The sequence below is a fragment of the Carcharodon carcharias genome, chromosome 26 (assembly GCF_017639515.1).
Source record: "Carcharodon carcharias isolate sCarCar2 chromosome 26, sCarCar2.pri, whole genome shotgun sequence".
NCBI classification, from domain to species: Eukaryota; Metazoa; Chordata; class Chondrichthyes; order Lamniformes; family Lamnidae; genus Carcharodon; species Carcharodon carcharias.
Genome location: NC_054492.1, coordinates 45,107,081 through 45,119,714, shown reverse-complemented (window position 1 = coordinate 45,119,714; position 12,634 = coordinate 45,107,081). Strand labels below are relative to the sequence as shown.

At 39.6% G+C, this 12,634-nt stretch overlaps 1 protein-coding gene across 4 annotated transcripts in view; it reads right to left on the bottom strand.

Annotated features, from left to right (window-relative positions):
• The window catches only part of dmxl2 (Dmx-like 2), a 166,324-nt gene that overhangs the window by 48,911 nt on the left and 104,779 nt on the right, over nucleotides 1–12,634 (bottom strand). For 2 of the 4 annotated variants that reach the window (XM_041175389.1, XM_041175390.1), the window contains exons 24-32: nucleotides 10,406–11,490; nucleotides 7,027–7,218; nucleotides 6,300–6,376; nucleotides 5,858–5,985; nucleotides 5,436–5,684; nucleotides 4,478–4,600; nucleotides 3,162–3,334; nucleotides 2,660–2,796; nucleotides 1,792–1,877 (exon numbers count right to left, since the gene is read on the bottom strand). In XM_041175389.1, coding sequence (XP_041031323.1) covers nucleotides 1,792–1,877; nucleotides 2,660–2,796; nucleotides 3,162–3,334; nucleotides 4,478–4,600; nucleotides 5,436–5,684; nucleotides 5,858–5,985; nucleotides 6,300–6,376; nucleotides 7,027–7,218; nucleotides 10,406–11,490 — 2,250 coding nt within the window. The remainder of the gene's footprint in view (nucleotides 1–1,791; nucleotides 1,878–2,659; nucleotides 2,797–3,161; nucleotides 3,335–4,477; nucleotides 4,601–5,435; nucleotides 5,685–5,857; nucleotides 5,986–6,299; nucleotides 6,377–7,026; nucleotides 7,219–10,405; nucleotides 11,491–12,634) is intronic. The other 2 variants (XM_041175391.1, XM_041175392.1) reach the window with 1 other exon arrangement.

The window sequence follows — 12,634 nt, the reverse complement described above, 5'->3', positions numbered from 1 at the left end:
GATAGACTGGAGAAGCTGGGACTGTTCGCCATGCAGCAGGGAAGGTGAAGAGAAAGTTTGATAGAGTTGTATGTAATCATGAAGGGTTTAGATAGGGTAAATAAAGAGAAACTGTTTCCATTGGCTGAAGGATTGATTGCCAGAGACCACAGATTTAAGAGCAAAAAAGAGATGTGACTTGAGAATATCTTTTTTTTTAATGTAATGAGTGGTTAGGATTTGTTATGCACTGCCTGATAGGATGGTGGACATAGATTCAATAGTAATCTTTAAAATGGAACTGGATAAATACCTGCCAGGGAAAAAAAGTGCAGGGCTATGGGGAAAAGCAGGGGAGTGGGACTAACCCTTCGATAGAGTTGGTACAGACATAATGGGATGATGGCCAATTAACAGCCAGCCAGCATGAAATGCGTGCAAAAATCTCAGTGCTGCTGGGGTGGGGGCAGGAAGAGAGTGGGAGACAATGTTACTGTGGGCATGGGTGAGCTCTTCCACTGAGCTCCGTGAAGGCACAATAAAGCACAAAAAAGCTGCTGGTTCAAATCTGAATCCTTCATTAGAACAAATTTGTCGAGGGCAAATTTTATTTGACTTTTAGAACAATGAACTGTACATCATTACGGAAAAAGTTTTCTTTCCCTCCCCAAAAGAAAAAATTCAGAGTAATTTTTTACCCAAAGAACGAAGAAAAACTGATGCATCTTACACCTGATTGGATTTCTTTCCGCCTTTAGAACTGTCAGTGAAAGCTATGGATGCCCAGGAGCACAGATTTCAGTACGCTAGTAGACTATTATCCTAGCCACATAAATCTTACATTACTAGGTTTCTGTAGACAGAATTGAAAGTTTTCAAGTTACAGCAGTTTTCAAATTCTTTGTAACTACTAAAGGTTGCATTTGGATTTTGGCAAGATTAAAAGTAGCAGTTGCTTTATGGATTGTAAACATTACTATGAAATAAACACCATTTTAAATCTGTTCCTAATACTTCAAGTTAATTTACTTATGTATTAAATTATGTTAAAAAGTTTACACCTGTCCTTAAATGTATAAGAAAATAATTATATAGCACAACCACAGATAAAAGATTTCAAAAACTTTAACAGTTCAGTAATAAGTGCCTCCACATAAAACTCCATTGTATTGGTTAAATATTAGTTGTTCAAGAATTGCAAATAGTAAACTGTAAAAGCTTTTTTAAATTCTAGATTACGGTTTAGTTTCAAATGTAGGATGATTTGTTCTAACTTTTACACAATAGGGAAAATTTTCTGCATGTCGGGCAGGCCGGTCAGGAGTGGCCCACCCAACGTGATGCACAGCCGGTATCGCTCAGCACTACCTGTGCTAGCGGGAGGAGGAGGGAGAGTCAAAGCCTGCGCTCTTTCACGCTTGCACGTGGAAGAGCACAGAAATCTCCCTGAGGAACAGAGCTGCCTCAGGGACATTAAGTACATGTTGAAATTTTTTAATAAAGATAAAAATTATTTACATATGCTCCCTCATGTGACGGTGTCACATGAGCTGGGCCATGTTTGTCAATTTAGCAGAATTTATTTTTTTTTAATGGCCTTAATAGGCCGTTGACAGTTCAGTGGGCGTGCAGCCGCCTCTGGTGCGTGCCCGCTGAATGTAATAATTAAATGATGCGCGCTGATGTTGGGACGCACGCCTGACGTCACCATGCATCATTTTACATGTTGGCGTGTTGGGCCCGACCCCGCATGCCAACGTCAAAATTCTGGCCAATAGCTCAAGCAATGACTTCAACAGAAAAGTATCATACCTGCAAACTCCAATCCAGCAACAGGAAAGAAGCTTCTCACATTGTTCAGTGCAAGTTTGACCATTCCGAAGCGTATCAGTGCCCAACTGTAAAATAAATGCCAACGGTTTTACCAGATATAAACTATTTTCTTTTACAAACATCAACATTAGGGCTAAATTGGAGACTTCTAATTAGATCCATCCTACTTGCAGGCGAACGCAAATTAAATAAATAATTGGAACTTGTTTTTACAGATCCACTGCAAACAACAGGAAGACACACGCGTGTTTTCAGTTGAGTCCGAGGGTCAGGCTGACCCAGCTGAAGCCGTCTGGCCCTGGGAATCTCCTTTACAGCTTTGCTAATTCTTCTTTGATACATGCCAGCACTTACAAGTTTCTTGCTCCAGCTCCACCAAACTTCCCCGATTAAGTTACAGCAGAGGTACAAAGCCTCACTGTTGTGCTCAACAACAAGATGACTTTTACTTTACATTCACGCATGAAGCCTCTGGAACATTAGCATATCCCTACCTTCCTTTCTCCTCATTGCTTAAACCCTAATTGTTGTCAGTGGAGAAGTCTAAGAAATAGGCAGCGTATCAAGATTCACAAAATATGTGATTGATATCTGGTGACAGCATCATTTACTTGTATTAAAAAGGGGGAAATACTTTGAACAAAAAGAACTCTCCTACACTTCTTTCCCTCAAAACTGAAGTATAATTTTATAATTTTATGAAATATACACATTCTATAAACATAACAATTTTAAGCAGTTAAACAAACAATTCTGCAAGTGATTTGCTGTCTATTTGTTTATTATGTATAGATTTAAATATTGCAGGAAAGTGGTTGTTCCTCCAAAAAGCATCCTTTTAACTAACCTGTAAGAGTTAGGATCTGAATGCTCTTGTAGCTGAGTGTCAGAAATAAAAGCATCATCTTCATCATCATCATCATCACTAGGGATACTTTCATCTGAGTCATACATAAATCCACTTTCAGATGGAGGTAGGAACGGCTTAAAGCACAAGTACAACAAGGGGTTAAAATAGGATTAGGTGAAGAATTTTGAAAACATATGGCAATTAACAATATCTGTGCTTTCCTGGTTACATTAAATAATGATGGCTTTAATTAACTCTTTGCTCTTCTATTTTGCAGCTGTTTTTATACAGAATTTGTCAGAGACATTTGGGCAGAGAAATAATTTGTGTGGTTCCACTTTCTAACACTATGTTGGTAGCAGACCGCAGCACTGGCCCGAGGGAATAGGGTGCTAAGCACGCTTACCTTTATTATGAGAAGGCTGAAGTATTCAAGATATGATTAATTTAATCAAAACAATAAATTACCAACAATACATTTTAAATATATAGCTCTTACCTTGGCTACAAAATAATCCCACATACTGAGCTCAGGTGGAATAAATTTTTCTTTGTATGACGGTCTCTCTGCAGGTACAGGCGGTGGTGTTGAAGTTTCCTTTACAGGTCTACCAGGAACCAACATCTTCATGTTAAATCTCCGTCGATATCGATCAATGTCCTCTGGAGGAACTGTTCAGAGCAATGTGATAGACATGCTGAGAGAAATCTTTGGCTGTGTGGTTGCCTTTATAGATAATAATGGCTGACCTAAATGCAAATAGCTCAGTTTAGCATTATCCACTAAAGATGCTTGGATTAATAGTCCAAAAAAAAAAAAACAGGCTGGTGGCTCTGTACTGGAGACATTCAACTGGCTTCATTAAAACTTGACCAGAATCATACTCAAATATAACACAAAAGGTCTAACATTGTCCTGACTATAAGTACTGTTTATTTCAATCCCATTAATAGAATAAATTCAATATTAATCAAAAAACATAAAATAACATTTCAAATGAAAAGCATCAAAGTTAGCAATGGTTCCACACAAATCTTTGTTCAAGTGTGAAAGGAGAGCATACATTGATTGGTTAATGCAGGGTTGAGCTGAAGCTCAATTAAATCTTTACTTTGCACAAATTCAAAATTCTACTAAAATACATTTGAAATTCATTTATATTGCTTATATGAGTGCAGTCTCAAAACTTATGTCAGTTTAAAAATAAACTTTGAAGGAGTTTTATCAACATTTCCAAGTTGAAATCAGCATTACATCAGTAGTTACGCCTTAAATTAATGGAGAGTAAATTTGGTTGGGCTGTCAAATCTGCGTTTGACCCAATACAGCCAGTTTTCAATCAGGCAAGTCGTGTTAAAATTACCCACAGTGAATTTTAGTTTACAGATCACAGCAAAATTGCATTTGCTATAAAACAGCAAGGTTAGATAATTCTGTTAATTCATTATAGTTCTGCTATTATGATCAAGCACCGCTAAATCTCTCAATTATGTCAGCCTTGCACTACACTCCAAATCATGTTATTTTTAATCTTATTATGTTAATTACAAAGTGGTATCTTTTTTCTAACATGTTTAGCTAGATATTAAAAGCTAATCAATAAAGTGTATTCTTACAATAAAATGCAGCTTTGAGATTAGACACCAGCTTTAGGGAAGTTTAAACCTGTTACCATTTTTCTGAAATGTAGCTTTATTTACAGATCTACAGCATTTTCGGGAAGAGGAAAATGAAGGAAGTTACTTGCAGGGCAGGAGTAGTCCAAAACTGTAAAAAGCACACAAAACTCCACAGCAACCAACACTGCCACTCACCATCCAGTCCTGGTGTGTGTTGTGTCCCAGTCTCACAGCTGGGAGACACAGGCACAGCTACAGGGTCTGTCTTCAAGGCAACATTTTGATCCAAAATTGGTACAGCTGAAACATTTGGTTCACCTGCACCATAAATTAAGTTTTTATTTAAAAGTACCTGCTGCTGAAATTTGTATGGCAGTTAATTCTGCAATGGTGGTGCTGGAAAAATACTTCTGCAAGCGGCTTTTTATTTACCAAACATCACATGGTAACTGAAGAATTTGAGTTTTAAATGACAAATATATCCAATAGTTTTACAGCAAACAAAGCTAAACAACTGTATCTTTTTAAAAGGGAACCTTAACATTGTCAATGGTCATCTAATCAACAAATACTGCTCATTATTGAGGGATGGGGACTGGGAAGAGTATTGCTACTCTAATTGCAGGTGACTTCATATTGGAAAAACATTGAAAACTCACCATCGCAGATGTGACATGGAGCCTACAGGCATAGAAAGTTGTTAAGTTTTCTACGTAAAAGAATTTCTTAAGTCAAAATAAAGTGCAGAGTTCGCTTTCCCAAAAGCGTGAAAACAAAATCTCAAGAACGATAAAAAATGTTCAGTTATAAAACATTCAACATCGTCAATAGTGGTGTAACAAATGAAACATAATAAAAATCATAAAACAATTAAGAAAGTAGCAACATTAATAGATCTCCCCCATACTGGGAGTAGATGAAGCAAGGGAGTACAGAGTAGACTGAACATGACCAATACTAAACTGGATGTGGTGCGAGAATCAAAACCGAACAATTTAAGACAGAACCCCGTTCCCCCCCATTAATCTCAGTTTTAAAATTGGCGACTGATCTACCATCAATTACCTTTAGCAGAAGAGGGTTCTAAACTGTTATCACATTAAATGCACTATATAAATGCAAGTTGCTGTTGCTTTATAGGAACATGACCTACCTGGTGTAAGTTCTGGCCTTTTTTTAGGTTTTATTATAGTTTTTGCACCTCCTCCAAATACTGCAGCCCAGGTTCGATTATTTAGTGGATGAGCAACTAATCGAAAGAGCTCTTTGCTATCTTGAGTAGCAAGGCCATGGATCAAAAGACTTAGATAGACACCAATCACTGCCTCACAAAGCAACACGTTCAATTTGGGTTGATCATCTTCCTGAGCTGTTCCAAGAAGATTAATCAGTGATGAAACACCTGGAACAAACAAATAGTATATTTCATTAACTAGTCAAGCAGGAAGAAAACATTCCAGTAGATTAATCAAGTAGGTGTCATCTTGTTCATACATATCTAGTTACCAAGAAGGGGAAATACAAGATTTGCATTTGATTAAGTTTTTAACCTTGCAACATATTCTTCCATCTTACCAGGCCAATGTGAAGGTGAAGAATTTGGCGTCACATGCTCTTCGATGCTTTCAGTCCGCAGTCTACGTCTTTCACCTAACAGCAGGCCTTGATAAACCATTCCTGTAAACAGGTTTGTAGCTGTTTGACTGTTAAAAGGAAACCATAATTTTTAAAGAAGTTCTGCCTATTAACTGAAGGCAAACTTCTGTTATTAAATTAAAAGGTCAGACTAACCACTCCAGAATCACTTCTATATAGAAACCAATGTGATGATATTCATTCAAAGTCTGGTTATAGATTTGAATTGTCATTGAATAGGCTGGATCAGTCAATTGGATCTTAAAGATCATCTTTCTTTGTGAAGACGTCTTACAGTAAAACTGATTTAACCATTCTACCCCCACTATATAAGTTTGAAAAACATTGGTATAATGAACATTAGTATAATGAATACATTTACCTGTAGCTGTGGCTGTCACATAGCGATTGGTAAATACAGGCTGAGAGTGAAGCAGCCAAAGTGTGCAGAATGAAAACCTAAAAGCAAATGCAATATGTTCAAAAATTAAAGCATAGCTGGTGGAAACACTTCACATTGATTTAACTATGGCCTATTTTGCCTTATCGTTTCAGAAGATATTGCTTTATTTGTTAAATGCAATGCTTAAAAACAAAGTTAGGCACACATTGGAATAAAATAAGGTTAATGATCCTCAAGTATGCACAGGGATACTGCTAGAATTTAACCTATTAAAATCATACAATCTATCTCTGCCTACAGCTAGTTTAGCCAGGAACAACCCACATATTAGTTTTAAAAAAAAATTTACAAGCTAACTGGAGCCAAGCGGGAAGAATGCCAGCTTGCAGTGACAATGCAACCTTTCTCAAACCCATTAATAAGCCAAACTTGTTGGGCAGTCAACAACCAGGCCCTTAAGTGCTACAGACCTTTGTGGCTCAGACATTGAATGCTAATTTCTCGGTGATGGTTGGCTTGACTGAAAAGCTCTATTGCTGACATGCCATCTTGAACCCATTGAAAAATATCTTCTCCTGCAAAGTAGGATACGAATCCCACTAGCAGGTCTCTTTTTTTTCCTAAAGATGAGCTCATAAATTAACTAGTGACTGTAACCAACACTATTAGTGTTTTCAAAGACAGCAAGCTACAATAAAATTGTTACCTTTTCATCCTTAAGACCTGGAAGAGGTGGAAAATTCATCTGGACCACTGTGTACAAGACATCATGGATGTGGTTACTCAAATGCATGACAGGGTTGGCTATCACAGTTTTGGTTGAAGCAATGCTTGCAGAAAGGAGAGGCAAAGTGGTAGGTAAAGGAAGTGGAGACTGAAGCTGTTTCACGGTAGTTTCCTATCAGATCAGTAAAATCAGTATTAGACATAATCATACGCGCAGCCATACATTAGATTAACATTGCACCCAAATGTTGTAAAAGCTTCCCAGTGATACAGACTGAACACTCGTCATGGTGATGAAAACACAATGGAAAAATACTGATTCTATATTAATAACCTGCTTAGTAAATCCTATGTTGTACAAAAGTGACATAAAATTTGTTGTAAAGTTCCATACAAGCAAAAAAAAACTAGAAAGCTGACAGCCCCAAAAAAGAGCAATTGAAAAACAGCCCTTGATTTGGGTCTATGACTAATACCACTTTTCCAAGGCAACTGAATAGCCTGAATTCCTTTTTATTACTGAAATCAATGGACCTCATACATGGCATACAAAAAGATAGTGACAATGGGAACGTGGTAAGCTATATGTCAGCTTAAACGGCAGTTATAGTCAATACTTAAGATGCATATTAATATATATTTTTTTAATATAAGTACAACAAAATGTAATTTTTACTGAGTTAGATTTATAACATTTTTAAAGCGTGAAGTGAGAAAGGAGCTGTATACAAAGGTGAAACTAAGATAATTGGACTGATCTTTTCCCAAAATCCATTACGAACATATGAATTAAGAGCAGAGCACTTGGCCCCTCGAGCCTGCTCTGCCATTCAATAATTCATGGGTAATCTGATTTTAACCTCAACTTCACATTCCTGCCTACCTCCAGTTACGTGAAATTATCTTGCTTTAAAAAAAAAATTACACACAAAGTCTTTACTAACTTGCTGCAGATGATGATAGTGCATTGCTTTGTACAGAGTAGTGATAGATGACATGCAACAACGTATCCACGAACATCTCTAAACACTGACATGGTCTGTACTAATATGCTAAAATAATCAATGGTAACCTCAATTACAATTATTAGATCAAGTAGATGGAAGCAGCCAGTCCTGTCCAATGCTCACTAGTCAAGGATGTTCCTTGTAAATCACTGGTGACAGTGTCTAACTGACAAAAACTTAGGATACAGCCCTAATGGTCTGTTACAATTCATGAACCTGTATCCTATCATGATCTAACACCTTCAGGACAGAAGGGAGGCAAAAGATGAGAGGGGGGATGGGGACGGAAGGGTATGTGAAATATTAGGACTTATCCACCAGTGACAGGGTTATCAATTTTCAAAAATCTGTTCCAGTGAGTTTAGCAAACAATACGGATCAAACCTCAGTGTTCTCACTCCAACGTATATTGTTCAGATGTCATATATTAAAATTCCTGTTTACTGTCTACAATGATATACCTTAAGTTAAGGTATATCACTGTTCATTAAGGTTCAAATCTTAGTTAAGAACTGAAATATACGTCACCAGAAAATTAATAGCATTTAAAAGATGTTTTTAAAATATGCGGCAAAGTTGGTTGAGTTTAGTTTTAAAGAAATAATAGTATTGCAATTTAATACAGAAAACTGTTATTTTTGGATACCAATCCTATGCAGCATCTAAGATCTGGTAATCTGGTTCACAGTGAGGCCATTCATAAACCCCTGCCTGTATCACCACCTGGAGATACTAATCTTATGGAGGCCACATATATTTCCCACAGGTTGGCTATTCAGGTTTCTGATTTCAGCAACTTGCTTCTTTTGGATTTTTAAAGTACAGGACCTCCAGATGTATCTGAAAAGGAGATTGTTGGCTGGAGTTGAGGGAAATCAGTGCTATCTGCGCGAAGATGCTTTACTGGGAGATCATGGCAGGGATCAAGATGGTAAATTTACCTTCAAGAGATGTCACAGTAGCACAAAGGCTCTGCAGGATGCAGTGCTGGACCCTGACATCATATTAGGACACAACAGTGTCATGGGTGTTTCCCTCTATATCAATGGATGCTTATTCTTTAAACAGACATTGTAAGAATATAGCTATATACCACAGGAGAGATAGTGGGTTGAATTTTCCCAGCTCTTTGGAGGCAGATCTGCTGGTGAGGCCAGGAGCAAATTCTGAAAGTAGCGCGCAGGTTTTACCAGAGGCAGGGTCACCTTGGCACTGGCTATCTGGTAGCAGCAGGTAGCTAATTAGCCCAATTAAGGACCCACTTGCAGGCAGTGAACATGCCTCTGGGATCTTCCTTGGAGGCGGTGTCTTGGCAGGAGTGGCCATTGACGCCTCACTTAAATCACGCCAGCATGGATTCACTGAGATGCAACATCTACACTGATAACCTGATATATATGGTCACGTGTGATTCTTAATTTGTCCCAATGCTGCAGAGAGCATCTCCATTTTGAGGTGCACTTGTTGTTTCCTATCTGCCTCAGCAGCACCCCACCTCTCCCAGTGGGGCTGCCAGCCAGGCATCACAGAGGGTCGTCCCACTGGACCTCCCACTTCTCTGGTCTGTCTGCCTGCTTTAATTGGATTGGGGGGCCCAGAGTGGCTTCCTGATTGGTTGCGGTCTAAGGCGGCCAATGTCCTGCCATAGCCATTTTCAAGTTCCTGGCTTGGAATTGAGACCAACATCAGGGTCGCAGCCCAACCAGGAAAATTCAGCCCAATGGGTCTGAATTTCATGATGTCACAAATTGGCAAGGCCTCAGAGCCATTTTGATGGATGGGACTCATCTGCCTAATATTAGTGAGTTGCGAAAGCTGAATTAACGTTCACTGGCAGGTGCCCAATTCCAGGGAGGGCGTGGAGGAGGAGGGTGTAATCCAACAGCTCCTCCATAGAGCTAAGCTGTAAACCTGCATTTAGAGGAAGAGGGGTGTAATTGGCTGGGTTTGTGAGTGTGAAGCTTTGCATTTTACAAGTGTGCTTCCACATAAAACAGGCAGCTGTACTGGCTGCTCATTTTCATAATGAGTAAGAAATAGTAGTGGAAAGATTGGGAGTGAGAACAAGAAGGCATGCTCAGTGCTGCAATTTATGCTACTGCCCTTTTCCTGTCAGTGGAGGCCAGGAAAATCAGCCTTATTCTTTTTCCTTTAGGGGGAATGAATACATGGGCAAAACAAAAAAAAGTGAAAAATAAAAAGTCACACTTTTACACAGTATATATGAGAAAAATGTGTAATGGCTTGGAGTATAATATGTTATTTCAAATACTTTAGTAGGGCTTCAAGGTTAAAACCTTGTGGCTGTATTTCACTCTGCTTCATTTACTGAACAGCTCTTAAGTCTATTACCTGTTGTGATTCTTGTAATAGAAATATAAGTTCCATTCTGACTGAGGCTAAACCACCACCCTGAGCTCCATGCAAACTGCAGTAGCTTAGAAACACTCTAAGCAGAGCTTGATTTTTCCGCAGCCACCATTTTCGTCTTTCTGCATGTTCTTGCTTTGCTTGCAGCCTCCGCCGATCAATCTGATGTCTTTCATATGAAGCTCCTTCTATGTTCTCAGTTAACTCTTCCTGGTCAAATGAACTACTGGTCTTTTTATCTATTTCAATAGCAGAGTCTATAGCTTCAGTTTTATAATTGCAGATTTGATGCATAGCATAGATCTCTTTTTCTAACCAGTTGTACAGTTGAAATCGGAGTTTCCCTCCATCTACTTCATACCCTGTAGCCAAAGTCCTAAGTTCAGTCATTAGAATTTTTAAGCATGCTCTGAATTTTAACTGTTCTGCTATTACATCGACCCGAGAGTCAGAAGTGGAATCCTCTTTCAAAAGAGTTTGAGACTCTTCAGGAACACCTTTTTTCTCATCGTTAGCCATATGCTCTGTTTCTGAGTCTTTCATCACCAATCCACCGACATCCTTCTCTTCAAATTCGTCTTCTTTATCACCATCCCACTCAAGTTTTAGTGGTTCTTCAGCAAATGTCACTACTGGCTGACTCCAATCAAAGCCAGCAGCATTACTGGTGCCCCAATCCAGACCAGAAGAACCTGTTACAGTCTGTGACCAGCCATTATCTTCAGTCCTTGCTCCATGTTTTGTAGCACCATTTTGGCCTTGCGCACGCAACCTGGAGTTTTCACTTTTGAAGGATGTTTTTGCTTTTGTCAAGACCTTTGGTATTTTAGACAGCACCTCAAGAGCCAAGACAGGACAACCAACTTTAAAATGAGCATTTGCTGTGGAGAAAAATAACTTCCTCTCAATAAGGTTGATTTCATCTTCACTGCTTTTCTCTGTTGCAAGTCCTAAAGTAGCCAAAGAGCCATCAGGGGAAACAAAATGTCTTCGCATCAGTAAGGGGTGGGCTCGAAGATAATTGTAAAAGCTGAACACTACTGGGTTGCAAGATTTTATGAGGATTCCTGAAACATAACAGGAAAACATGTTTGTAGTGGTTACTATTTAGAGTTAGAAGGCTAGACATAATCAGCTTGACATTCAGGAGCAACCCACCATGCACTGCAGTTACCCTTCACACAAATGATGAGGTCCAAGGAGCCCCAGATATTAAGCCTTGGACTTTATTCCAATAGAGATGGCACTGCAGGAGGAGCGCCAATCAGATAAATGGAGGAAAATTTGGAATGCTGACAACGCAACAGTAAGTGATGGTCTTGCAGGGGTTGGTGCTGATCTCTGTGCTGGGCGAGAGGCTGGGGGGTAGTGGGGTGGGAGGGGGCTGAATATGGATCTCGGGATGAGTGATCAGTGGTGGGAGGTGATAGCGCCAGCCAACAGCGGCCCGCATGATTAGGGCCTGGAGGTTTGGGGGCGGAGTCTGGGAGAAGGGAGATGGGAGGGTAGTGCCAGAGCCAGGAATTGGCCTTCACGGAGTAGGGAGCCAGAACCAGCAGCGAGCGGTGTTTTTGTTTTGCATGTGATCTTTAAGGCTGCTTTCCCCTAGGAGTAGCCCATGATGGTGCTGACTGCTTCGAGGCAAAACAGTATTGCATGCCAGGGACCTGAAGCAAGTGTTTGATCTCTAATTTACACAGTTAATGGACATTTTGTTTGTCTTTACTAAATATGGTGGAGCTGAGCACTTGCAGTCAGAATTTTTGCATGCTACCAACCTACCGTTTTGGGACTAAGGAGTCTGCCTTATTTATTTAATTGTTCATGAGATATGGGCGTCGCTGGCTAGACCAGCATTATTGCCATCCCTAATTGCCCTTGAGGTAGTGGTGGTGGTGAGCTGCCTTCTTGAACTGCTGAGGCCATGTGGTGTAGGTACATCCACATTGCTGTTAGGGAGTTTCAGGGTTTTGATCCCTTGATAGTGAAGGAACGACAATATGATTCCAAGTTGGGATGGTGTGTGGCTCAGAAAGGAACTTGTAGGTGGTGGTGTTCCCATGCATCTGGTGCCCTTGTCCTTCTAAGCGGTAGTGGTCACAGGCATGGAAGGTACTGTCAAAGGAAAGTTGGTGAGTTGCTGCAGTGCAACTTGTAGGTGGTACACACTACAGTCACTGTGCGTTGGTGGTGGAGGGGTGAACCTTTAAG